Source organism: Rattus rattus, chromosome 13, assembly GCF_011064425.1.
Source record: "Rattus rattus isolate New Zealand chromosome 13, Rrattus_CSIRO_v1, whole genome shotgun sequence".
NCBI classification, from domain to species: Eukaryota; Metazoa; Chordata; class Mammalia; order Rodentia; family Muridae; genus Rattus; species Rattus rattus.
Genome location: NC_046166.1, coordinates 13,604,937 through 13,630,930, shown reverse-complemented (window position 1 = coordinate 13,630,930; position 25,994 = coordinate 13,604,937). Strand labels below are relative to the sequence as shown.

Sequence of the window (25,994 nt, the reverse complement as noted above, 5' to 3'; positions counted from 1 at the left end):
TTCCAGAGGTCCTGAGTTCAATTCCCAGCAACCACATGGTGGCTCACAATCATCTACAATGAGATCTGGTGCCCTCTTCTGGCATGCAGGCACACATGCAGATGGAACACTGTATAGCTAATAAATAAAATCTTAAAAAAAAAAAAAAAAAGGGGTTGGGGATTTTTCTCAGTTGTAAAACTCACCCTAAAAAAAAAAGGCCTTTGGGTAAAAAAACCCCCGAAAAAAAAAAAAAAAAAAAAAAAAAAAAAAAAAAAAGTATGCAGATATAGGTTGAATCCCCAGTACCCTTCTAAAATGGCAGAGGTGAGGAGCAGGAGCCTATCATCCCAGTGCTATGAGATACAGGCAGAACTACCTGGAGCTCACTGGCCAGCCAGAGTAGCCAAAAGGTTTAGGGAAACTGTCAAAAAAAAAAAAAAAGTAGGGCTGGACGACACCCAACTACCTGTACTGGTCCCTGCGTGTGTACAAAACCACAGAGATCTTTTTAAATACAATTGCTAAAGAAAGTTGGTAAAAACAAAACTACCTGGTTTTCCCAATAGACTGGGGAAAATGAAGAGGCCAAACAGCAATGTGAAGGGCTGTTTCCAACCCTGCGAGGAGCTCTCGCCACAGGCTCCGCCCGCCCGTAAAGCCCCGCCCTAGCGGTCGAGGGACCGCGCCAGCGGCTCCGCCCGCAGTTCCTGCACAGCTGCGCTCCCGGCGGCAGGGCCAGGGGCAGCTCCGGGACAGGTGACACCGAGCGGAACCATCGGATAACACAGGCAGGCAGGGCCGGGAGCTCCGCGGGCCGTAACCCCGCGAGGCAGGAGGCAGGGAGGCGGTTTCGACTCGGCCCAGGGTCGACCTCCGCGGCTTTGCGCTTTTCCGGTTTCAAGGATGGGGCGGGGCCTACGGTGCACCGTCAGCCACTCTGGTGCGTGACGGGACGGTGACGCCACGGCGCCTCTTCCACGCCTCTTTCCGGGGTCCGCACCGAGGGACAGAATCTGGGTTGCGCGGCCAGCCAACCGCGCTCGCGTATGCAAATACCCGCAGGCCCCTCCTCCAGGCGCCGCTCGCGCGGTCCTCCGGCCTGCGGATCCCGGTCCAGGCGCTCAGGCCCTGATGCCATTTGCAATTCGCGCCCTGCCGCCGGGGGTCGCCAGAGCGCTACGGCACCATGCATGCCTGCCCCGGAGCGTCCGCAGCCCCGCGCCGGACGGCCGCACTGCCAGTCCAGGCCCAGTGAGCTCTGCACGAGGCCCCGGAAGATCGTGTTTGCGGATGAGCTGCAACTCCGGGCCGCACTGCACCCAGAGAAGCATCCCAGGGATCTGGGACCCCGCCCCAACCCAGTGCCTGACTACGAGCTGTGAGTGCCCCCTCGTGGCTTATTGTTGTAAGACCGGGTCTGGTCGTGTAGTCCAAGATAGCCTCTAAAGAGTAAGGATCCTCTTGCCCAGCCTCCTGAATTCATCATGCCCACGTCCCTCCGTGCTTCTTAATGACTGGGAACCAGAAAGGGGCAGTGAGGGTGGGGTTTTTATGAGAGAATAGGAGTTTATGAAACTAGGAAATGGGATGGGTGATAGAAGGCATTTTGATTTGGGGGTCCCAGCACCGGCAAAGAAAAGCCAATTGCCATAATGGAGTGGAAAGACAGATTTCCCTGTACTCACACACTGACCCCTTCCAACCTGGTAGTAAGTACCCACCAGTGACCAGCAGAAGAGACCGAAGCCGCTATGCCGCAGTGTTTCAGGACCAGTACGAAGAGTTCTTGGAGCTCCAGCGGCAGGTGGGGGCCATGCAGGCTAAGCTCCAGCAACTGGAGGCTCTGCTGCTGTCACTGCCCCCGCCGCGAAGCCAGGTCAGCCCAGGACCTCCTGTGCCCCAGCCCCCCTGCGGCTGTGCTGCACTGGGTGGAATGCTGTCACAGCCATGGTGGCCCTTCTGAGCCCCTTTCCCACCTTGCCCTTTCAGAAGGAGGTTCGAATGGCAGCTCATGTCAAGAGAGAGTTTGAGAAGAAGCAGGTGGTGAGTGGAGACCCCTGAGGCCACAGATTTGGGTGTGTGTGTGAGTGGTGCTGTCCCAAATCTGGGACCATATAATCAAAGCTGAGGTTTATAATGAAAGGAGCTGAACAGCTTGAGGGCCTCTGGCTAGAGGGCCAGTAGGACTTGCTCAACTCTTGTTCCCCTAGGATCCTGGTTTCCTGGATAAGCAAGCTCGCTGTGACTACCTGAAGGGTAAACTGAGGCACCTCAAGGCCCAGATCCGCAAATTTGATGACCAAAGGGACAGCAACAGTGAGAACTCCGTGTACTTCTGAGTGTCTTAGACATGGTGGTCGGCTCCTCTTCCCACGGGGAACCACACCAGTTCTTCCAGGGAAAGCAAGTCCTGTTGAGAATCCCAGAGAATAAACATGGATTAGACACCTACTGTGTGCAGCTGCCTAGAAGCATCCCTCCATTTTACAGAGGGAGAAATAAGGTTCAGAGACCTGTCCAAGGTCTGGTATGGGGGCAGCGACTGTGTAGATCTCAGTCTCCTGGTGGCATAAGCAGAAGGCATGAGTTGGGGGCAGCCTGGTTTAAGTATTGTGATGGGACACAGCAGGGGTAAGGACTGGGTGATGCTTGGGACCTGTGAGGGGGTGTACCCTCAGGACACCTGGTCCTGTCCACTCCACATAGATCCTCAATTTCCCCAGCCTAGGGTCAGTGCTGCATAGGCTGTGTGTGTGTTGTCTGATGCGTCTCTAACCCCTGAGCCACTGAGGATGATAAGACGCAGGCCAGGAGTCCAGTTACCACCTAGTGCTAGGAAGATGTCTTCCAACAGAGGCCCACATGTGTGGGGTTTGTAGGAAAAGTAGATCAGCTAGTGCCTGAACGCAGACCTCGGTCCCACCGGAAAGTTGAGCCCTTAACTCCCTGGCATTTTTCTTTTTCCAAGGCAGGATTTCTCTGTGTAGCACTATCCTTAAACTCACTATATGAACCAGGCTGGCCTTGAACTGAGATTGGTCTGCCTCTGTCTCCCATGTGCTGGGATCAAGGGCGTGTGCCCGACACCACTGCTGGGCTACTCCCATGGTTCCTTTCATCACCACACATCAGCACAATTAAATTCACATCTTAGTCTGTTATGTTACTTGGAGGAAGAAACTGAATTCAAACGGATCCCACTGTATGGTCTCATGAACACAGAAATGCATCAAGCTTTCAAGTGTGGCTTGATCTAGCCACTGCAAAGCTGTTTTGGAGTCTTATTCCTCCACAGTAGTTGAGACTCCCACTCCACTGGGACCTACAGAGCACAGGCTAGACCCTGGGGTTAGTTCCCCAGCACTGCAGAAGAAAGCAGAGTCTGACCAAGTATGGGAATATCTTTATTGTTGGCCATGATTTCATGGTGCCCTCCATGGGCCATGTATCCAGGGGACCCTCCTGGCCCATAGCACCCCTGCCCAGCTGCAGTGGCCCTTCCAGATACCCAGGACCAGAGGCACTAGCATGCTGGCTCCAGACCCTCAGCCCCACCCTGCCGAAGGGCAGCCAGGACAAAGCTGGAGCCTGGGAGATCCGAATCTTTTTGGTTTCATGATTATTTAAAAAACAAACCAAACATTTCACAGTCTTTAAAAAAAGAAGTCAGTCTCAGAAGAGAAGCTGGGGCCCTGGTCCCCACGGTCCCTACAAGGCCCCAGCTTCCATGTGTCCTGGAAGAGGACCATCACTAGCCCGAGCCATAGGGCCAGTTAAAGGTGCTCCCTGACAGAAGCATGTCCCGGATGAGCGTCTCGATGGGTGTCTTGCCCACCAGGCGCATGAAGAAAAGCTGGGAGATGAGGGATGCAGGCACAGCACGCAGGGCCGGCAGCCGCAGCAGCAGGCGTCCAAAGCGCTGGGGCTGTGATGGGTACTGGGCACGGACATACTCGGTGAGGGCCACCTGTGCCTTCTCCTGCAGGCTCTCAACATGGGCTGGGTCAGAAAGGCCACAGGCGTCTGCAGGAAGTAGGGATGACAAAGGCAGTCACGGTTGAGGAAGTAGGGTGAGAGGCCTGCAGGGAGAGGGTAAGGATGCCACCAGAGGCAGGCGTAGCAGAGGGACCACCCCAGGGCATGTACAGGAGTATGTAAGTGAGTGTCCACCACAGACTAGCCATGTAAACCATGGAACAGGCTCAGGCTCCCTGTAGGAGGGGCATTACCGCTATGCACCACTTTGTGGGAACAGCCTCCAGGCCAGGTTCTCCCTTGGCCACGCCCACCATAAGGCCTCGCTCTGTAGCAGTGCCCATACCCCTTTTGCTCTCTCAGGAGGGAATTAGACAAGGTCTGGATCTGTATTCCATACAATCCTAGAACTCACTGGTCCCTTGCTTCAGCTCACGCCTCAGGGTTTCTAAAATGTTGCACTGTCCTCCCCTACCACACCAAAGGTACCTGAGGTATGGCCAGGGATAAAACTTAGGGTCATTATCTGTGTCCTCACTCAAGTGGCATGGCACAAGAGGCAGAGTGGCCCTGTGGGATATGGCCCCAGAACAGAGGCAGGAGCTCAGAGGTCTGCCCTCTGAGTAGAGAGTAGCATTAATAGCATGGCCTAGAGTTTGCCTGAGTTGTATCTTCCAGAGTGTTTCACAGTCCAGTAGGATACTGTCTAGATCAGTCTGAGAGCATGATGGGGCAATATCATGAGTAGGACGCAGAGTATGATCTCGTGCAGCTTTGGTATGTGGCCTGGAGCAGTGTCAGGAACCGGGGTGAGGTGTATGGCCTTGTCTGAGTAGGGGCCTGGAGGTAGTGTTAGGCCAGAGCGCAGCAAGCCAGGCCAGGTGCAGCGGTGGCGTCATCAGGGATCAAAAGGGTGTGGCCTGAGGCAATGTCCTCTCGGTCTGGCTGGGGAGTAGCCCAAGTTGGCTAGAGAGGGGAGGGTATGGCCCGGTTGCCTGGCATCAATGCTGAGGGTGTGACCTTGGGTCCAGTTGGGAGCGGGGTATGTGGCAGAGTGGAGTCTACTTAGAGGCATGGCTTGTCCCCAGGAAAGGGCTGCTTAGGGCGTGGCCTATGTATAGATGGGGGCTCTGATAGGGCGGGGCGGCTCACCAGGCGTGAAGAGCGCGATGGCCTTGAGGCAGCCGTACTCGGCAGCATCCACCTGCAGGCGGCCCAGCTTGTCCACCTGCTCCTGGAAGGCACGCACCTGGTCCATGAAGGCCACCGCGCGCTCCGCAGCCATGGGCGCGGCGTGCAGCCCCGCGGCGGCCAGCAGCGGTGCCGTGTGCAGCGGTAGCGCCGCCTGCGCCGCGTTCAGCACGAACAGCTCGCTCCAGCTGAGCCGCAGCAGCGCCACCTGGTCGGCGGCCGGCAGCTCCGGGAAGAAGGGCGCGTGGCGGGCCCACTCGACCGTGCTGAACAGTAGGCGCGCCGCCAGCTCGCACACGTTGTCGATGCCCAGCACGGCGCCGCCGCCACCAAAGCGCCCAGCCGCGGGGTAGGGCTCAGCGCGCAGCAGCTGCGCGATCAGCTCGGACACCGGCGGTCCCGCGAACGGCTCGACTCCCGCCGCGCCCGGAGGGCTGCAGGCCGCGGGACCCGGGAGAGCGTGCGGGATGCGGCCGCGCTGCACCGCTGCAGAAGGAAACGGGCGCGTCAGAGGACAGCGCGGGAGGGCCACCTCCACCCCGCGTGGCCGCACAAGTGACCCTGCACGCACTGGGCACTAGCAGTGTCTAGCGGCCACCTCAGCATCCCCACCAGCTGCACCTCCTCCTCTTGCAACGTTAAGGCCACATCTGTCAATCACCGAGAACTCCAGTTCTGTCCCTGACCTCTCCTGCTACTTGCAATTCTCCCCAGAGGGACCACATCGTTAATGCGGTATGGTAGTGGTCCCCAAGAACAGCAGCTGCCTTGTTAGCAGGTGGTGCATACCTGCCATCCGAGCCCTGGGGCGTGGAGGCAGGAAGGTCAGGCGCTCAAGGCCAACTCAGCATAAACTAAGTTTGAGGCCAGAATGGGCTCCAACTGTCTCAAAAACTAACTGAAAAAAAAAAGTCCAAATGCTTATCTGAGTCCTGGGTCACAAATGGAGTGAAAGTAAACTGAGGCACTGAGGCACGGAGCACAGGTTGGCTCCCGGAGGCATTTTAGCATAGGGAAGGCAGCCTGGGCAGGGAGCCAGGAGGCGTCTAATGAACAAGCTTTAATGAGCGACACCTGTCTCACTGGTGGGTGAACTCTAGGTCAGCCCAGGAAGAGCCAGAACCAGGGATGCAGGGGGCACAGGGGGAACCCAGGCCAAACAGAGAAGCTGGGGACCACCTGTCAGCTGGAGCCGGATTGGACCCAAATGCTCCCAAGGTCCTCTTTGCTCACAGGACGGGAACCCCACCCTCACTATTGCTCCCTCATCCAGCCCTGGTCCTACTCCAGGGCCTTTGCCCAGAATGTTCCACATCTCCAAATCTTGCTCCTCCCCTCTCCCCTCCTCCTCCTCTTCTATCCAGTCTAGACGGCTGGAATTCAGCTCAGCACACTTCTCACCTATGTGCTCTCTGCCTGTTTCCTCCTGTGTCAAAGGTGGACGCCACTAAGCTACCTGAGTGATTCTGCTTTCAATATGCCTGTCAGGTGTGAAAGGCTGGCTGGGTGGTGACTCCAGCTGAGAACCATTTGTTGACTCCTGCTAAGTACCACACCCTGCAGCAGGCCCTGGAGATGGACACACGAACCCTGTCAGTTTCAGAGCAACAAGGACTGGGGGTTCAACAAGCAGGGGACCTGGAGGAACTAACAATCAAGGTGAGGGAGGTGCCAGGCCACGTTTGGAAGGAGGAACAGCTATGCAAAGGCCCTGAGGCAGGACGGCACTAGAAGCAAGAGTCCCAGCGATCACAGGCTCTGACTAGAGAGACCTATCAGGACTTTCCATCTGACAGACAGGTCGAGGCAAATTCATTCTGGGCAAGGACAGAGCAGGAGTCACCTCCAACTTAAAGGGACCAAAGAGTCATTAGAGAAGGCTGACACTTGTTTGTTTTGTATGTGCCCAATGAATGTTTTTTTCTAACCAGGTTTTGCTATGTAGCCCAAGCTGACTTCAGACTGGAAATCCTCCTGCCTCAGCCTCACAGGTGCTGGGACGACAAGCCTGCACCATTATGCCTGACTGTCAGGTGTGAAGCCAACCATACACAACGGCCACTGTCAGGTTCTCAGGAGCATGTTACATGATGTCCCAGCCAGGCCCATGCCCCAGGCTGGGCTGGGAAGCTAAGCAGCCTCCCCTTCTGCACCATCCCAGGCTCCCAACCCTCAGGGCTCTGAGTGGCTGCCTCTACATTGCACTTGAATTCTGAGAGCACCTAACAGGATCTGAGACCTAGCTGTACAGTGTGTCTGTCCACCCAGGTCTCACGGGCAGGGATAGCCAACTGAGCCTCGCTTTGGCAGCCTTTGGCTATAAACTGGCTGAACCCCGCCTTTAGCAAACACACAGAGCAGAGAGTAAACAAGTAAAAAATAATACTCCCAGTTCAGAAAGGGGGAGGTGGTCAGGGAGAAAGGGCAAGGAGCTGCCCTTTGAGGTCAGAGGTCAGGCAAGGCCTAGGGAAAGAGCTGAGTGGCTGCACCCCACTACCAGGCATCTGGGATCCTAGTTGCCTCCCCTCAGATCCCCAACACCGGCCTCGCTATGGCCATGTCCTCATGGCTACTCACCCTCCTTGCGCATGCCCACCCGGAAGCACTTCTTGAGGCGACAGTACTGACACTGGTTCCGGTGGTGCTGATCAATCTGACAGTCACGGTTGGACCTGGAGACACAGGCCAGGGTTCCCAGTGATGTGCCTGCAAACCCCTGTGAAACACCAGTGGGGGCTCCCTGGCCTGGGATGGTAACCCCAAAAGCACTATAGGAACTCAGTTCCCCAACTTGGAAGGGGCAATCTGATCATATTGGGTGAAGGACAGCACACAAGGGGAGCCCTTTAGAATGGGTTTTAAAGGATGCGAAGTTCCCTGAGAAGGGGTTGGGATTTAGCTCCGCTTGCCTAGGAAGCGCAAGGCCCTGGGTTCGGATGGAAGATGGAAAAGCATTTTCTGGCAGAGGATACAATGGAACTGGTTTGAAACACAAAAGGATGGAAACCGAATCCTGTTCCTTTTACTCGGTCACCATCATGCCAAGTGCCGACCATGAATGGAGTCACAGTACTGCGCTGGTTCAACCGTACAGCCTACGGTGAGAAGGAACAGACAGCACCTTTCTCCTGAGAACACCAGCCTGACACCCATGTCTCCATAAGCCCAAGACTCTTCCTCTGGACAGCCCTCGAAGAGTGCCCAATCTGGGTGCCAAAAAGCACCCAGACACGGAGATGAGAGGTGGAAATCAAGCTCTAGGCGCTGGCCTCTCCTCCCAGCCTGCTCCCGTATCACCCTTTGGCTGCTGCCCCATACAGAGCCACTGAGCTGAGAGGTCCTGGGGGCTCCAGGACAGCTCCAGCCCCTGTGACTTTTAGAGGCCCCCAGGAAGGGGCCCAGCTAGGGCAGAGAGAACTCAAGCTAAGCCAGAACAAAGCCAGCAGCCAAGCGGTGATGGGGATCAGGGCGGCCAGGCGGAACTGGCCAGACCCTAGGCGGGCGGGCTCTGCTCAGGGAAGGTTTTGCCATCTCCACTGTGTGGTTAGGACAGATTAAAACCTATAAAACTCTAAATTCTTCTGTGCTATGCTCCTTACAATGGCTGTCCCCATTTCTGTGTTTGGGGATGGGGGTAGTGGGCACTGTCCCCTCACTAGGCTGCCCAGGCTACCCTCAGCCTTCTGAGTAGCTGGGACTGTGTGTAACTCACAGTGGCTAGTTTCCCAATCCAATGTGACCATACCATGCTCACACACTGCCCACGGCTCCTGCTACCCTTAACTCAGCACTTCATGCCCATGTGCCTCTGCTGTGCCTGGGTGGGCTCACCTGACAACATAGCCCACTAAGCGTGGGGGGAGGGTTCCTCCTCTGCCTCCCCTACCCCAGGGCTTTGAGGCCACTTCCTGAAGCGCCCCCCAACCCCAGATAGCTGCTGGTCCACTTAGGTTCAGAGAGGGAGACCAACCACAAGAGATCTCATAGCATAGGTCCTGAGGAACCCAGAGAGCAGGTGGGACCCTGAGCCTGCCCCAGTCCCCTTCACTCTCCCCAAAGACCCAGCCAGACCCAGCAACTCATTCCAGACGCAAGAATGAGGCCAAAGTCTGGTGGCCCAGTTACAGCTGGAGGAGGGGAGCAAGGCAGGTCCCACCAAGTCCAAACTCTAACATGGTGGACCCCACCTGACCTGCCACTAGCATCTCCCTCTGGGAGGGGATCCAACTCCACACCCAGCCCCTCACCAGCCCCCACAGCCCCACCTGCTAAGTCCAGTGGGACAGGATCCTTCTCATGACCCTACAACTTCTCTGGAGCTCTGAGTAACTGGGAAACCGGGCTGCCTGCCCTGTTCTGAGGCCCTGCATGCTCGGGGGTAGGGGATGCAGAGCCCAGCATTTGCATGCGTAGATAAAAAGTGCTCTACAACCCCTAACCTGGACAGCTAACCTGTTTTTCAAGGGGCTTTCGGTCCTCGGAGGCAGCCAGTAGGCAAGACCACGCCCTGCACAGCCCTGCAGAGGGTCCCCACCAAACGGCCCTTCACTCATTAGAATCGCCCCGAAAAGTTTAAGGACTCATCCCGGAGCCCCAAGGCTGAACCAACCGAGGAGTGGGGGGTGCGGTCAATTCCGGTGGCCTTGCTGGCCCTCCGGCGGCAGCTTCCGGTGACCCAGAGCCTAAGGGGTACCCCTCTGATGGACAGGCACAGACCCTCGTGCATGCAGCCCCCCGCTTCCGGCGAAGGCAGCTATCCCGAGCCACCCACCGGGAGTCCCTCCAGCTGCCCATGCCAGGGCGACTTTGGAAGTGATATTTGACCCAAGGGCGCGCCGGATCGATCCGCGCGGCCGCAGACAATGGCCCCTGGACGCCGCCAGCCCCGCGGTGCGACTTGCACGTCTGATTCCCGCGGGGCACCACGCGTGACGGGCTCCCACGAGAAAGGGGGCTCTGGAGGCTGGAAAGAGGGTCCCCATTCCTGACAGCACCCCCGAGCCCTCCCCGCCTAACAGAACCAGCTCTCTCCTGAGCAGGAGGACAAGAGCAAGACCACCTGCGGGGGTGGGGGCACCTGCACTCATGCATCGCCAACTGTATACCGGATCACGACTGAGGCCGAGCTTGTGGCCTGGAGCGGGAATGCGGGTGCGGGGAAGGTCAGCGCCAGGCCCAAGGTGACCGAGTAGGTCCGGGCCGGCACGGTGGCCGCGCGTGGAGCTCACCGGCAGGTGTAGCTGAGATTGCGGCGGATGCTGCGCTTGAAGAAACTCTTGCAGCCCTCGCAGGTGAACACTCCGTAGTGCTTGCCGCTGGACTTGTCCCCGCACACCACGCAGTCCACCTGCAGCCCCGGACGCTCCTCGTCACCCGGCTCCGCGTCGCTAGTCGCCCCGGGAGGCGAGGCCGAGTCCTCCTCGGTCGCGCGTGGGTAGCTCCCACCTGCCTTGTCCACGCCGTTCGTGTCGCCTCCGGGGCCGCCCCAGCCACCGGTCACCATGGCCATAGCCCCGGGGACAGCGGGGCCGGGGCGCCCCGGGACGAGTCTGTCCCCTCTGGGCACGCCTGGCGACCCGAGGGGAACCCGGCTATCCCGGGCGCATGCAGCCCGCGCGCTCGGGGGGCTCCGGTCGCACCCCCCCAAAAAAAGTTTTGCGGCAACTTCCTGCGGCCGGTCCGCGCGCCAGGCAGGAACTGGTCCGGCCGGTTCCAGGCCAACTTTCCCACGCGTGCCCGCAGCCGACGGGGGCGCGCTAGAGGCGCGAGTCTGGGGCGCCCGGGTTCCGTGGTCCGGAGTCCTGGGGACCCGGTGGCGTCGCGCGGGCCATGGCCCGGCCCCGCCGCCCAGGCCAACTTAGTGACTCGCCATCTGAGCGCGCGCGGGCGCCCCCGAGCCCGGGGGGAAACTTTGGCCGCAAGTTGCGCGGCGAGGGGGGAGGGGCGGCGGGAGCGCGCGCCGGAGACCGGGAGTCCCGCACGCCGCGCGCTCCCGGCCGCAATCGCAGAGGTCCGGCCGATAGAGCTGAGTGGAGAGTGTGGCCCGCGGCCTTCTCCGGATCCTCTCCCGGCCGAGCGCGCTCGCGGCCGGCCTGGGCCTGCGCCTGGGCCCGAGCCTCGGCCTCGCCCTGGCGCTCGCCGCCGCCCCGCGCTGCGGCCGGTCTGACACCCGCGTTCCATCGGCGCCGGCGGGGCGGGGCGGGGCGCGCGGCGCGGCCGGGGCGGCGCTCGTTGCCCCGGCGACGGCCGCCCTTATAAGGGCATGGGGTAGCCGCGCCGCCCGGGCCGTGGGCCGGCGAGAGGGCGGGGCAGGGGCGCGCAGCTGACCCTCCCCACGCGGCCTCGCAGCCTTAACCCCTGCGCGCCCTGTCTGGGGCATCAGGGAGCTCCGCGCGGCTCCTGCAGCCGCGCCCCCGGGGACATCTGCCGGGCACGCCCCGCCGCACACGCGCGCGCCCCGCATTGCTCTGCTCGGCTGCCAGCTGGAGCGGCCCCCCCTTCCTCAAAGTCTCCGCGGCCCGCCCCGCCCCCGACTCGCGCTCCGCTCCGGTGAACACCTGGTGTCCGGAGTCTGGGGCTGGGGGGGCCGCGCTGTGAGGTCAAGGGGTCCCCCTCTCTTCTTTCAGGCTTCAAGGGTGGGAGAGGCAGCGCGTCCGTCGACCCTCCGGCCGGCCGGAAGGCGTGCTAGCCCGGGGCTGTTGTCCCGGGTCCCCCTTCATTTCCTTTTCTTTCTTTTTTTTTCCCTTCACAGAAAGGGCTTGGCCTCGTGACCGGCTGGGCCACAGATGTGCCCCCCTCCCACGCTCAGAGTCTCCCAGCTGCCGCCACGCCCCTAACCCCCTCCAATTCTACTGGAGCAAGCATTTATTAAGCACCCTTTGTATGCGCCCTCCAGGGCACGCATTTATTAAGCTCCTTTCACATTTGAGGCCTAGTTGGAAGTTGAGGCCTGACTCTGGTCTGTTAACGTTTAACCGGTTAACCGGCCGGAAAAGTCCCTCTTGGGGTGACCTTTCACCCCTGAGTCACAGTTCTGGCCGCTAGGCCTGTTCTGTCTCCTGTGCAGGCCTGGGTCCAGTATAGACACCAGGGCACTTAGCCAACCTGGACAGGGTGCCCTCTCTTCTGTGCCCTATCAAGGGCCTTGTGAAAATGACCCCAGATGAGCCCTCACATGAGGGCACGTAAAGAAACTGAAGGTCAGGTTTCTGCTAGCCAGGTACACCCAGCCCTGTGCCTTTGGACCTAAGCAAAACAATCTGCCTGGACACCATGTGAAAATCCAAATACAGAAAGCAGGAAAGACTAGGATCAGATTGGAGCAGGGACTTCCCAGAATGCACTCTGCTTTAGTGACAAAGCCTGGGTGGCCCAGAAGATAAATCAGTTTAGGGGTCAGAGTTGATAATTTGGGATGAGGACAGTCCTAGATTGAACTATTCTCAAATCCTTGGTGCCAGTATCTCAGGAAAGGATTGAAAGGGTGGAGGGAGGGAAGGAGGGCTTAGGAGGAAAGAAGGCTCTGGAAGAGGGGGCTGAATCACAGAAGTTCAAATAAACAAGGATTTTGGGAGACTTCTAAGTGACAGAGCCAAAGGGAAGAGTTTGGGATGGGAGAAAGTGAGTTCCAGAGAGGTCCAGCCCTGTCCCAGTAGGCCCGCAACTCATAGCCCCCCTCACCCTTGGGGCCCAACCGGATGGACCGGGCCTTGCCCCGCCCCCATAACCCCTGCCCGTGGCCCCGAGGTGACATTTGACCCGTGGTTGCGGAGGACCTAGGGACAAAGACACTGGGCCCATCTGCCGCTGGGATGCCCGTGGGAAAAGCCAGATACTGTCGGAGCTGCCTGGGAACCAGTCCTGCACGCCCCCCACCCCCAGCAGGTGACCTTGGCTGACCACTAACGATCTGGTGGTTAAAGCTTAAAAAGGCCTGGGCCAGCCAGACGGGCTAAGGTGCTTGCCTGCCTTCGGCTCTGGGCGATGTGTGACAGGATCCTGAAGATTTGTAGGGTGTGAAAGAAGAAAGCAATCCTCCTCCACCCCCAGCCCCACACACACCAGCAAGGTAGCCTGCCTCACTTGGCCTGGTCCCTCAAAGCCCCCAGAGAGTGTGGGACAAACAGGTCCTCAACCCCAGGGATGCTCCAGCCTCTACTGCCTGAGGCACTGTGGCAGCCCTCCCCACCCCCACTCCCCTGGACAGACAGCTCTTCTGGTGTGGCCCGCAGGCCAGTCCTGCTCTACAGTTTCAGTCAGGAGACAGGAGACAACCTCAGCCCAGCCCCCACCCAAGCAAAGGGTGTGGCCATTCAGTCAACTGCTGCCAGTCCACACAGCCACTCAGACACGGACAGTCACACAATGCTTTCTCTCCTGGGGAGCCCTCTTGAGGGTTGTTCCAGGTATCCCCACTCAGAGGCTCTCTACCATAGCAGTACACTAAGTTTTATTTTACTCTTACTATTTTCAATTATGTGTATCTGTGTGGGGGAGCCCTGGGAGGCCAGAGGCATTAGACCCCCTAGAACTGGAGTTTCAGGTGGTTGTGAGCAGCTATTATGGGTGCTGGGAACTGAACTCTGGTCCTCTTGGAGAGCAGTAAGTGCTCTTTACTGCCGAGGTATCTGTCCTGCTTCTCAATTTATCAACAACAGCGGGTTATTGTGTGGATGTCAGAGGACAACTTTGTCATCCACCCTCATTCCACCTTTGCGTGGGACCTGGGAATTGAAGGCAGACCTCTCACATTGTCACTTGGCCACAAGCACTCTTGCCCAGTCAGCCACCTCTCTTGTCACTTTTTTATCTCATTTATTCATCCATTCACTTTTTGTTTTTATATTCAGGTGTATGTGTGTGTGTGTCTACATTTGTGTCTGTGCCCCATGTATCTGCCTGACGCCCACAGAGCTCAGAAAAGGGCACTGGACCCCCGTAACTGCAGTTACAGACAGTTGTGAGCCACCACGTGGGTGCTGGGAACTGAAGCCCAGGTCCTCTGCAAGAGCAGCCAGTGCTCCTTACCATTGAGCCTGGTCTCCACCTCCGCATTCATTTTGTTCTTTGCTACTGTCTCAAGTAGTCCAGGCTGGCCTTAAACACACTATATAGCCAAGGATAGTCTTAGACTCTGAATGCTGGCATCACGGGTGGGCACAGACTTCCTGTTGCATGTGGCACTGGGTTTGGAACTCAGGACCTTGTACATGCTAGGCCTACACTCCACCCACCAAGGCCTTTGTTTCCCCTCTCTGTTTTGCAGAAGACTCCGGGACCAACACAGGCCTCCTTAGCACAGACAGGTGGGATGGGCACACAGAGGCGGCTCTGAGGGCTTCAAGCATGCTCACCAGGTGCCCTACAGCTGAGCAGCCACCAGCCCTCTACTTCCTGTAAATGCAACTTCCAAAGCAGCCTGGGGTTCCTCTTCCTGGGAACAAGCTTCTCATCCACACCCTTAAGCTAAGCCTTTCTCCCCCTCAGTCTCCTCTTGAAGAGACGCTCCAGCTGCCAGGGACAAAAGACAGGTTTGTATGTTATTCCGTTTAATTACATTTGTGAGGAGGGTGTGTGAATGCAGAGCCTGCAGAGGCCAGAAGGGGGCGACAGATCTCCTTGACTTGGAGTCACAGGCACCATGGCTGCTGAGGGTAGCAATTAAACCCATGTCCCCGCAAGAGCAGACCCTGCTCTTAGTCGCTGGGCCCTCTGCCTCCCTGTCCACCACAGGACATTGTGACACTTCCACCACCCCGTGGGTCACATGCAAGCTTGGTCCCGGCCCTACAGGAAGGTCTGGACTGGCTGAGGTACCCCAGGATCCCCCAGGGCCCTGGCGGTAGCTGTCAGCACTGCCAACTCCTCTGCCTGCTGAGCCTGCATCTGAGCCATCTGCTGCTCCAACTTCCGGCATTGCTCTTCCTGCTTCCGGTGGGCTTCTCTGAAGGCCAAAGCCAGAGCGCTGCAAGCAGGAGGAGATGGGAGATCCCTGGTTGAGCTAGGACAAAGACCTAGCTGGACAAAAACTAGGACCTGTGGGCTTGTCCGTTGCTTCTCTTAGAAGCAGAGAAATCAAGGCCCAGGGAGAGCCGCGCTGAGTCCCACCTGTGAGCCTTGCATAGCTCTCTGTTCAGCTCAGCACTCTGAGCTCCTCTGGTTCGGCCCTTCTGAGCCATCTGTTCCAGCTGCCGCCGCAGGGACTGCAGCTGCGCCCGCAGGTCCACTGCCCTGAAACAGTGCAAGAGAGGCCATCTCAGCCACTCTCAACCCTGTCCCTGGCCTCACACACCTGCAGACCCCATACACTTTGGTGCCTGCTGTATACAGTGCTTCCAACCACACCCCCTTACGCATCCACCCCCAACTCCACCAGGCCCTGGTACTCACCGGGCCAGAGATGCTGACAGTTCCTGGGATACGGTCTCAGAGTCCCACACTTTGCCCATCTGACCACCCAGGAGAGCAGGAGGACCCTAAGGGAGGGGACAGGAGAGAACATGCTGTGCTCACCCCAAGTTGGATATAGAAGGCGCCCAGATCCCAGCTAGAATTTAGTTTAGTTTCACTTTATTTTTTTGAGGCAGGGTCTCTCTGTGTGGCCCTGGCTGTCCTGTGGAACTTGCTCTGTAGACCAGGCTGGGTTAGAACTGAGATCTGACTACCTCTGCCTCCTGAGTGCTGGGATTGAAAGCTGTGCCACGGCTACCCGGCCATCTATTTAATATTGCGTGTGCGTGCGCGCATGTGCCGCTGTTGCACAGAAGGTCAGAAGACAACTTACTGGCGTTGGTCCGCTTTTCCCTCTCTGTGTAGAGAACAGGACACATGCCAGCGTCTCCATAAAATCTGGGTCTCCACCTTTCTGAGGCCTGATTCAAACAGGCCCGGCTGTTTTCTTTTTCCTTTGGGTGCTGTTAGAACATCACTACACTTTAAGCCCCTCACTAATGAAAGTGTCCCCCAGCTCGGGTTGACCTCCACGACCCCCACCCCATCACCCTTCTCCCTTTAGCTTGCCCGGCCTGGGGTTCTCTTTTCAAGTTCTAATAAATTGAGCTTCTGTTGGCTACATTTTACTAATGAAGCTAAGAACTCTCAAAGGGACCCTAATTCTCCAGCTCTGTTGAGGCGCCCCAAGAATTCCAGTAACCCTTCTCTCCTGACTTCTAAATATTTTTTGTTACCTTTAAAGATTAATTTATTTTTATTTTCCGTGTATGGGTGTTTGCAAGCGTGTGCGTGCAGAGCCCACAGAAGTCAGAACAGGGCATCAGAACCTCTAGAGCTGGAGTGATAGTGTTGAAACACTGAGAGAGGCTGGGGCTCGAACCTTTTCCTCAGCAAAAGCAGCTAGGGCTTTTACCCGCTGAGCCACGGCTCCAGCACCGTCTGTACTCCTGGGATTGAACCGGACAGGTTCGGCCAGAAGCGCCTTGACAATGCGTTCTTTGGGCTGGATGGCAGATACTCGCAGGTACCGTGATGGCAGGAGCTGTACCTGGTAGTGCTGCGGTCTGTCCTCCCCAGCCTCCTCCTCGCTGCTCGGGTCCTCGCTGCTGCCTCCGCTGCTGCCATCGCCCATGAGATGAGCCCGCTCCCAGCGAAGCTGCTGCAGGAGCAGTCGGTGAGCAGGGCCCTGGGCCCGCAGAGCCGCCTCACGAAGCTCCAGCCCGCGCTTCTCTCGCTGTGCTAGCTGCAGCCGCAGCACCAGGTCAGCCAGACCGTCCTACGGAGCAGAGGGGTCTAGAGTCAGCTGCTGGAGAAACTGAGGCCAGTACCCAGAAGCCTGGCAAAATCTCTCACCAACGTCATGGCATTCCTCTTGTAAAAGCTACAGAGGAAAAATAACATTTGCGGAAGCTTCTAGAATTTCTCAGACCTCACTTTTTTTTTAAATTTAATTTATGATACGGATAATGGTGCAGATCATACTCCCAGCACTGGATGCAAAGATAGGTGAATCTCTGTGAATTCAAGACCAGTTTGATCTACATAGAGCTGTCTAGCCAGCCAGGGTTACAGAGATCCCATTTATGTGAGTTTGAAACATGAGTGCAGTTCTGGAAGAGGCCAAAAGAGGGCGACAGAACCCCTGGACCTGCCACCATGTGGGTGCTGCATCTGAACCCGATCCTCTGCAAGAGCAGCCTGCCCTCCTAAGCACTAAGCCTACTCTCCAGCCCAATTCTTGTATTTTTTTTTCAACATTTTGGTTATTATACATTTTTGGGACCTGGTCTCACTGTGGAGCTCAGTCCAGGAGTCATGATCCTCTTGTGCTGGGGTATGGGAGAGGAAGGGAGTGCACATATGTGGTAGGTAAGAGCTGCACTACTGAGCCACCTTGCCACTAGCCCCAGGAACTTGCCCTGGCCGCAGCCCAACACCTCCCACAGGAAGAGAATGTTGGGAAAGCAGCTAATCTCGACTGTCAACCTGACAGGATCTAAAATCTCCAACCCTGTGGATATGTCTATGAGGGGGTATCTAAATTAGGGTAACAGAGGTGAAGACACTCATATTCCCCGGGCTGGGGGCCTGGACTGAGTAAGAGGTGAGCTGCAGCATGCGTCTCTCTGTGCTTTCTAACTGCAGAGGCAATGTGACAGCTGCCTCAGGCTCTGGCAGTCATGGCAGACCACACCCTGGAACGGTCAGCCAAGCAGGAACAAACCTTCCTTCCTGAAATTGTTCCTGTCAGGGATTTCATCATAGCAAGCCAAGGGAATTTACAGAGTCTTATGGAAAACCTAACCAGGGGGACAGACTCCTATGCAGTCCTTAAAACCTCACCTTCAACTCCCCTTCATACAAGAGATCAGCTCCCCACCTAAGGGAGACCTTGCTTGCCCCTGGGCTCCAATGACATCATCGAGGATGTGTTGTGACTATCTCAGCACATTCCTACCCGAGTAGCCGCTAGGTCCTGCTGGATCTGAGACTTCTCCAGCTGAGGCAAGGCGGGCCCGGGCTGTATCTCCAGAATGGTCTGCACTGTTGCTTCTGCATGGGGCATAGTAGGCTTGGGTGCAGTGGCAGGACCAAGTGCTGGGGGGATCTTCAGCAGAGCCCAGCGTTCTCGGAGATGCTGGACATAGCCGTGGAGCTGAGCAGCCAGTTCCTCTGGTGTAGGCTTGTCCACACTACTGCCCTCTGGACTATAAAGAGACAGGGGGCAGGCCTGCTGTTCCCAACACACAGCCCTAAGGAACCACACTTTTATTCCACCTGGGGCCTACCAACAGCATCCACAGCACGACCTACACCCAGCCAATAATCTTCCAGCATTCTAGTATGGTAGGTGCTGGGGCTCAGCAGCTTGCAGCTCAGTCCTCAGAACTTGCCTAGCATGCGTGAGGGTCCATGCCTGGCACCATAATAACAGCCCAGCTCTCAGGAGATGGAGGCAGGAGGGTCAGGAGTTCAAGGCCACATTCAGATACATAGCAAGGTGGTGAGCCTTGATGGTAATAATGCCACTAGGGGAATTTGAATTTACTTGTGAGGTGTGCCCAGCTCAAACTGGGCACCAAGGCTGCACTGGCACTGAGGACTCTCTGCACAGAGACTAAGTCAGGAGCTCACAGCCATTACCATAGACGTTCCTTACAAGTACACTGATAAGCTTCCCAGGTTCACACAACTTGTCAAGAGTGCCATCTTTCTCTGGGGCTATGTGAAATCCTGTCTACTTCCTGTACCCCTCCTCTTTACCTCCTGGCTGCAATGATGGATTGACACCTCTGAAGTCATGAGCTAATAAACCTAATAAACTTCTCTTCACTGTATTTTTTTCTCTTCTTTTTTTCGAAGCTGGGGACCGAACCCAGGGCCTTGCGCTTGCTAGGCAAGCACTCTACCACTGAGCTAAATCCCCAACCCCTGTATTTTTTTTTTTTTTACCCAGTTTTAGAGGCTGAAGCTAGGGTCTACATTACTTGATGCTTTGTGTATGTGTGTGTTTGCTTTTGTATTCATTTCAGACAGGATCACTCTGTGTGTGCTAGCCTGGAACTACTCTAACTCTGACTCCTGAGTGCTGAAATCAAAGACTGTCACCACACCTGGTGCCACTGAGTAACTGACTCCAGTCAGGCGTTGTATCAGCCAAACATGATGAGTGCAGAGCCAACCCTGAGCAGTGAATGATGATCCTGACCCCAATGCCCCATGTACAGCAGGCTTTGGGACATGCCCCCATCACTCTCATGGACCAGCAACTCTTGTGCTTCCTGTGGGTACCTGGGCTGGGGTGTCTTTACATCCATGGCTACTTCCTTCTTTTCCAGCAGCCTAGAGGCCTCCTTCTCAGCAGCCTGCAGGTCACCATTGGTAGCTCCAACTCCAGCTCCTAGACCAGCTGTCTTCAGAGCAAGCAGCACCTCATACACCTCCTCACAGTCCTTGCTGTGGGATAGGATCTAAATGTTTCAACATTCATCCCCAACCCAGGCAGAGATAGGCAGATCTCTGTGAGTTCCAGGCCAGACTGCTGTACATAGAGAGTTCCAGGCCAGCCTGGGCTACACAGTGAAACCCTGTCTCAAATAAATATATAACAAACTACAAAAGACACCTCCCACCCCTCATTCTTTATGGGTCAGAGTAACATGTTATTGTGAGGCAATGTCTGAAGGTCCTGTGTCCCTCTGTACATAGGGCCATCCTGGCATGCAGCACCACCCCAGCCCCAGCAACCACCATCATTGGAAACAGGCACAGACCTATATTGTAGAGCCAGGTGCAGGGCTGTGGCCTCAGCCTCTCTCTTGCCCAGCTTAATGCTGAGGCTCTCACAGCGGCCCTTGTAGCCCTGGAGCACAGCCAGCAGGAGGCGGTTGAAGCACTTCAACTTCTCAATGTTCCTGCCTCCAAAGGTGGGCAACAGGGAAGGTGAGTGACACTCCAATCACCCAGAGCTGTTTTCTCCCCTTCCCAATCACAACCCAGTGGCAGGAGAAATTGTGTCCTTAAATGCTCAGCAGCTGTAATTCAGCTGCTCACCCCTGGAGCTGTCCCATCTGGTCTTCCATGAGGTACATCTCTGGGGATGGACGCTGTGTGGAAAGGCACCCAAAGCTCTGGTTGCTGGAGTCACTCCGAAGGCGTTGGAGAAAGGGGTGAGCCATGGAAGAGTCCTGCCAGGAAGACATGACTTGATTTATCTAACATCAAAAGCCCCAGAGGTGTTTTTCTCCCTTTTTTTGCAGGGCTGGGGTGGAATCAGGGCCTTGAATCATATTCCAATCTGTTTCACCACTGAGGTACAACTACATCTTTGGTTTGTTTTGGGGAGGGTATTTGCATACACATGTGGAATGTATTATGCATGTGTGCGTGCGTGCGTGTGTGTGTGTGTGTGTGTGTGTGTATGTGTGTGTGTGTGTGTACCATGGCATGTGAATGGATGTCAGGGGACAACATACATATGGGAGTCAGTTCTCTCCTTTCACTTTGTGGGACCCAAGGGTTGAACCTGTATCAGCAGGCTTGGCAACAGTTGCCCCAAGAAGCTGAGGCATCTCATCAATGATTTTATTTTTTCTTTAATATGGAGACAGGGTGTCCCCACATTTACTGGTCATGAGCCTTCTGGTCAGGCTCTTAAGCAATTGAGGTGACTGTGGGGTGACTGCTTTGAGCTACCAAGCTAGTAATTTAAGCTTTTTATTTTTTCTTTTAATTTTATGTATATGGGTGTTTGCCTTCACGTCTGTCTGTGCACATGCATGCCTAGTGCCTGTGAAGCCCTGAAGAAAGCATCAGATCTCCTAGAATAAGAGTTACAGATGATTGTGAGCTGCCATGTGGCTACAGAGAATTGAACCTGCATACTCGATAAGAGCAGCTAGGACCCTAACCATTGAGCCATGGCTCCAAGTCCTATTTAGTTCTTTTCATATATTATAGGTTGTATTGACAGTTTCCTCCAAGATAGAAACATTCCACCCCACAGAGAAGCTCCTGAAGCAGGAAGGTAAACAACTCCAAATAGTTTCAGGAAGTCCCTGAAACTGAGCAGAAACTGGACTAGGCCCCTCCCTGCCAAAATAAGGAAAGCCCCTTTGAGATTAGTGAATAAAGAAGCAAGCAGGGTTTGGGGATTTAGTTCAGTGGTAGAGTGCTTGCCTAGCAAGTGCAAGGCCCTGGGTTCAGTCCCCAGCTCCGGAAAAAAAAAAAAAAAGAAAAGAAAAGAAGCAAGCAAAGAAGACCCTGAGATAAGACCAGCTGTGTGGAGGAGGTTTAGACCAGAGTCACTAAGAAGGGACAACTTCCAACCTGCAGTGAGCTCCAGGTTCCCAGTTTTTGTGAGTTGTCACTCATGCTGTCACTCAGACTCTAGTAATGCAGCTGTCTTTGAATCATTTCTGTCCATCAACATGTACATAACTACAATCCTATATGTACCCATATTCATACCCATAATGTGTACCCATAATCCTATTTGTAACTCCAATAAAACTCATTGGTTCACTAAGTTGAACTTTAGTGGCGTCCGTATTTGATGTGTCATGGGCTCCCTATCTGTGGTCAGTTGATGTGTGTAGTGTCTCCCCAGGAAAAGTTTTGTCTTTTTTTTTTTTTTTCTTTTCTTTTTTTCGGATCTGGGGACCGAACCCAGGGCCTTGCGCTTGCTAGGCAAGTGCTCTACCACTGAGCTAAATCTCCAACCCCAAAGTTTTGTCTTTTATTATGGGATCCCATAAAGCACAAATTGATATTTGCCCCTCACACTGGGAAAGCAGGGATCATCATGACATTCACTCAGAAGGCTTTATTCTTACCTGAGGTGCCCAGGGTCTCCTTTCTGCCCCAGAACTGCTGGAGTTGCTGTTTCTACGGCCTGCTCTGAGCATGGAGGGAGGCGGGGAGGCCTCCAGCTGCATCAGGGAATCCTCCAGCTCCTGTACCTGCCGGTGACAGGGGATCAGGCCTTGACTTCACATATTCAACCAATTCTCTACAGCAACTGAAACCCCGTCAATGTGGCCTGGGACGGTTCCCAGCTGCCACAGAGCTCTCAACACTCAAGGCCTAACCAGGGGAGTGCACCTACTGGCAGGGTGATGGGGGAGGCAGAGTTTATTTTATTTTTTTAGGATTTATTTTTATTATTTTATTTGCATTGGCGTTTTCCCTGTATGTATGTCTGTATGAGGTGTCAGGTCCCTTGGGAACTGGAGTTACAGAGAGTTGCCACATGGATGCTTGGAATCAAACCCGGGTCTTCTGGAAGAGCAGCCAGTGCTTTAGACCGAAGAGCCAATTCTCTAGCCCTCACTTTATTCCTCTCTAACTTTTTAGGAGACTGTTTCCCGGAGTCATTTATACTGCCCCAACTCAAGCCGTCTCCCACCTCAGCCTCGCAAGCAGCTGGGATTTCAAGTGTGCACCACCACACTCAGGAGAACTCATTTTTGTTATTGTGAGAAGCCTCTGAAAGCTAAATGCTGAGTCACGCCCCTAGCCCCTCATTGGAGTATTCTAGGCTGTCACTCTACCCCTGAGCCACGCCCACAGGCTGAAGAGGATTCTTAGCAGAGCCAGCTAGGGCTCCGTTCTGTTTTGAGACGATTGCCTATCTTTTCAAAGCTAGTGCTAAATTATGATCTTCTCATCTCAGCCTCTGAAGTCCTTATCATTACAGGCTTGTCCCATCACATCTGGGTTTAACGTCACCCATAATCTGTAGGTTTTTTGGTCACCTCCACTAAACGCCACTGCTGTTGCCCCTCCTCCACCTTCAGGATTATGGTCCACCGCCAGACTGTTCCTTTCACAGTCATCAGATGGCGAAAGTGAACACCTGCAGCAGGGTTCCCCTCAGAACCCACCACACACAAGAACACAGTTGTAAATCCTGCCCAGCCTTCAACACCCTGCGTACTGTGGCCTTCCCTCACATGCCTTCACCTCTCCCACTCAGTTCCAGCTACAGTGATCTCCGGAGTTGTGCTGGTTCGTGTGAACTTGACATCAGTTAGAGTCATTCTGGAAGAGGGACCACAATTGAGAAAATGCTCCCCCAATTGGACCTGTGGACATTTTCCTGACTGACGATTGGTGGGGAGGGGGGGCCAGCCCATTGTGTGTAGTGCCATCCCTGGGCAGGCTGAGATAAGAAAGCAGGTTGAGCAAGGCATGGAGAGCAAGCCAGTAAGCAGCATACCTGCATGACCTCTGTGCCTTCAAGTTCCTGCCTGAGCTTCCCTCCGTGACAGAGTGAGGCCTGAGAATTTTAAGATGAAATAAATCTCTTCCTCCCCAATTGCTTTTGATTGTGGTGTTTTATTACAGCAATAGAAACCTTAAAACAAATCTGGCATAGCTCACACCTTTAATCCTAGCACTGGGGAAGCAGAGGCAGGGGGATCTCTGTGATTTCCAGGCCATTCTGGTCTACAAAGTAAGTTCAGGACAGGACAGGGCTCTGTTACACAGAGAAACCTTGAATTGGAAAAAAAACACCGCCCCAAGATAAGATTTGTGTGTGTGTGTGTGTCTTGTCTGCGGTGCAACTGACACAGACAGGGTCTGTAACCCAGGCTAACCTTGGACTCAGTCTACAGCTGAGAAGAACGTTGGTCTTAGCCAGGGCTCGCCAGAGTAGAGATTGTCCCTCTTGAGCTTCCTGCGTGTTAAGATTGTGGGGTGCAGACTGCCAGTCTCCCTTGCTCCCCATCTCACCGCGCTGTCTTTATTGGTCACTTCCTTGGCACATCTGCCACTGCTCCACCCACGTCAGTATCTACTCCCAAAAGCAGGATCTGCCTCTTTCCCAGTCACCAGCTCACCTGTCTCTGCAGAGTCTCATTCTCTGCCTGGGCGTCCTGCAGTGAAGCCTGAGTGCGCGCCAGTTCCTCCTCCCGGCTGCCCAGGGCCAGCCGCAGCCAGGCGTTCCTCTCTATGAGGTGCGCTGCCTCCTGCTGTCCAGGTCCAGAGGCTTCTTCCTCATTACCAAAAGACCCCGGAGCTCCCGGGTCTCTGTCTTCTGCTTCCACTGGCTTTGAAAAGCTTAGCGAGTGGCGGCGCCAGGCAGCTACAACTGCCTCCAGGGAGCTCAGCCTGCACTTCAAGGTCTCATACACATTGGGTGCTGTTATCTCAGCAGGGCCAGTATCCAGAGAGGCTTCTTGCAGGGCCTGGTGGGCTTCCACCTCAGGCTCGCGCCGTTCTTCCGGGCTCAAGGGTAGGACCCCATGGGATCCCACATCACAATCCTCCTTGATCCTGTGAGGATAATCAGGAACCCTAGCCACCTGAGACTCAGCAGAGGCAGAGGGCTGACCCCAGGGTCCCTAGGAAGGCTGAGCAGGGACTGAGCTTCATGGCTGGAGGGTAAAAAGGAAGAGGAGAGAAGCAGGGGAAGCTATGGCAGGTGAGCGGCAGCAGGCAGTTGAGTATGGGCCCCGGCTGGAATACAAGGTTACATACTAAATGCATCCTACCGGTTCCCAGGGCCCTGCAGGCTAGGACCAAGATGTTCCTGAAGCAGCTCAGGTTTAGTCTCGGAGCTCCCATTGGTGGTGTCTACCTCCTCTGAGCTCTCAGCTACTGGGTCCAGCTCCCCCTGTGAATGACACCCCCGTGCATGTGCAGGTGCGTACACACACACACACACACACACACACACACACACACACACACGGGCTCTTGGTCATCACATCCAGCTCTCCCTGTGGAGGTCTCCCCTGCACCACAACAGGTTCTGAGCCAAGCAGGCCTGGGTTCCCAGGATCCATGGGCTGGGTGTGGCAGGAAGAGGGGCACACTTACAGGCAGAGGATACCTCCCTCGCCGGCTTCGGGGTCGTGTGGCCCGGGCACTCATTACTCCTGTCACTACAGTTTGCTCTCAGTTCTTGCCTTTTGTTACCTTGGTATCCTTGTTTTTTGTTTTTTCCTGTAGGAGTTTTGGGTCGTTTGCACTGGTTGACACATTTAAATATTTAAATACCTCTCCAATAGTGCCCATTAACTGTTTACTTGTCTCCTCCTCCCCGTCCCCCATCTCTACCGGGCATTCCTTTTCCCTCCGCTGTCTGAATGTATTTCTCTTATCTGTGCCCTCTCTCTTCCCTATGGAGGCATTGAGTGGTATCCTAAGATTTCTCCTTCTTCCCACGACTCTCTTAGTACCAAACTCCCTCACCCTGGGGGTTGGCTCTGCGGCCCTCTTCTCTTCTTCTCCAGGGCACCTTGGGAAAGGTCTGAACTCCTAAGAATATCTCAGGCCATCCTGGCCACTGGCTACTGAGGCCGCAATGGCCAAAGGTGGCCTGGGAGGGGCTGGGAAACAGGAAGCTCCCTACCCTGATCACATGGACAGTTATTGTTTTGTTTCCTTCTCCAGGATGCCAGCTTCCTCCAGAACAGGAAGAGGATGGAGGACCAGGACCTTTGTCCCACTCCAAGATATCAGTATCCCCTTATCCCAGCCCAAACATGTAGTGCCTCCATTTTTATTTTGGATTTTCTGTGTCCCCCTGTTCATCAGGGCTCGCTCTAATGTGAAGGTCTTTTTAAAATTTTATTTTGTGTCTCTAAAAACAAAACTGCGAGAGTTGGCTCCAGCACTTGCATAGCTTTTATTTTTCATTATTTATCTTTGTCTGTGATGGTACTACTTGTCTCCGAGATCGAACTCAGGTTAGGATTGGCAGCAAGAGCCTGTACCTGTTCAGTAGCCCACAACGTTTCTCTTCAACGAGACTGAACTACTGCATCAGGCCGTTGGAGTCACTGGCGACAGTGAGCTTGTCCACAGTGGCTTCTTTACTTTTTCTTTCCATTTGGTTTTCACACAGCGTCTCATATAGTCCAGGCTGTCTAAACACCCGATCT

At 55.3% G+C, this 25,994-nt stretch overlaps 3 protein-coding genes across 4 annotated transcripts; 1 reads left to right on the top strand and 2 right to left on the bottom strand.

Annotated features, from left to right (window-relative positions):
* Positions 1-645: 645 nt before the first annotated feature.
* On the top strand, positions 646-2,434 carry Ocel1 (occludin/ELL domain containing 1). Of its 2 annotated transcripts, none has more exons than XM_032919530.1 (4): positions 646-1,360; positions 1,693-1,858; positions 1,972-2,025; positions 2,193-2,434. In XM_032919530.1, exons 1-4 carry the CDS (start codon positions 1,029-1,031, stop codon positions 2,319-2,321), a joined length of 681 nt encoding a protein of 226 aa, XP_032775421.1. In that variant the 5' UTR covers positions 646-1,028; the 3' UTR covers positions 2,322-2,434. The 2 variants fall into 2 exon arrangements, with proteins under 2 accessions (XP_032775421.1, XP_032775422.1); XM_032919531.1 differs by having other exon boundaries at positions 1,972-2,057; positions 2,193-2,306.
* A 935-nt stretch (positions 2,435-3,369) lies between these two features.
* Nr2f6 (nuclear receptor subfamily 2 group F member 6) lies at positions 3,370-10,770 on the bottom strand. Its single transcript, XM_032919526.1, has 5 exons — positions 10,377-10,770; positions 7,726-7,820; positions 5,110-5,634; positions 3,722-4,005; positions 3,370-3,670 (listed from the first exon to the last, which is right to left on the bottom strand). The coding sequence occupies exons 1-4, from the start codon at positions 10,655-10,657 to the stop codon at positions 3,734-3,736; spliced, it is 1,173 nt and encodes a 390-aa protein (XP_032775417.1). The 5' UTR covers positions 10,658-10,770; the 3' UTR covers positions 3,370-3,670; positions 3,722-3,733.
* A 3,909-nt stretch (positions 10,771-14,679) lies between these two features.
* Ushbp1 (USH1 protein network component harmonin binding protein 1) lies at positions 14,680-25,048 on the bottom strand. The gene is made up of 12 exons (XM_032919535.1): positions 24,928-25,048; positions 24,600-24,721; positions 23,946-24,381; positions 21,936-22,061; positions 20,155-20,288; positions 19,875-20,015; positions 19,393-19,557; positions 18,059-18,308; positions 16,649-16,876; positions 15,538-15,623; positions 15,256-15,378; positions 14,680-15,112 (listed from the first exon to the last, which is right to left on the bottom strand). Exons 1-12 carry the CDS (start codon positions 24,979-24,981, stop codon positions 14,935-14,937), a joined length of 2,043 nt encoding a protein of 680 aa, XP_032775426.1. The 5' UTR covers positions 24,982-25,048; the 3' UTR covers positions 14,680-14,934.
* Between the last annotated feature and the right edge of the window lie 946 nt (positions 25,049-25,994).

Excerpts from the sequence above, each read along its gene's own strand:
- Ocel1 (XM_032919530.1), top strand. The coding sequence starts at position 1,029 with ATGCAAATACCCGCAGGCCCCTCCTCCAGGCGCCGCTCGCGCGGTCCT. Across the intron at positions 1,361-1,692 it reads CCAGTGCCTGACTACGAGCT|TAAGTACCCACCAGTGACCA; the intron begins GTGAGTGCCCCC and ends CCAACCTGGTAG. Across the intron at positions 1,859-1,971 it reads TGCCCCCGCCGCGAAGCCAG|AAGGAGGTTCGAATGGCAGC; the intron begins GTCAGCCCAGGA and ends TTGCCCTTTCAG.
- Nr2f6 (XM_032919526.1), bottom strand. The coding sequence starts at position 10,657 with ATGGCCATGGTGACCGGTGGCTGGGGCGGCCCCGGAGGCGACACGAAC. Across the intron at positions 7,821-10,376 it reads AATCTCAGCTACACCTGCCG|GTCCAACCGTGACTGTCAGA; the intron begins GTGAGCTCCACG and ends CTGTGTCTCCAG. Across the intron at positions 5,635-7,725 it reads GGTGGGCATGCGCAAGGAGG|CGGTGCAGCGCGGCCGCATC; the intron begins GTGAGTAGCCAT and ends TTCCTTCTGCAG.
- Ushbp1 (XM_032919535.1), bottom strand. The coding sequence starts at position 24,981 with ATGAGTGCCCGGGCCACACGACCCCGAAGCCGGCGAGGGAGGTATCCT. Across the intron at positions 19,558-19,874 it reads CACCTGGCTCTACAATATAG|CAAGGACTGTGAGGAGGTGT; the intron begins GTCTGTGCCTGT and ends CCTATCCCACAG. Across the intron at positions 18,309-19,392 it reads GTAAAGACACCCCAGCCCAG|TCCAGAGGGCAGTAGTGTGG; the intron begins GTACCCACAGGA and ends GTCTCTTTATAG.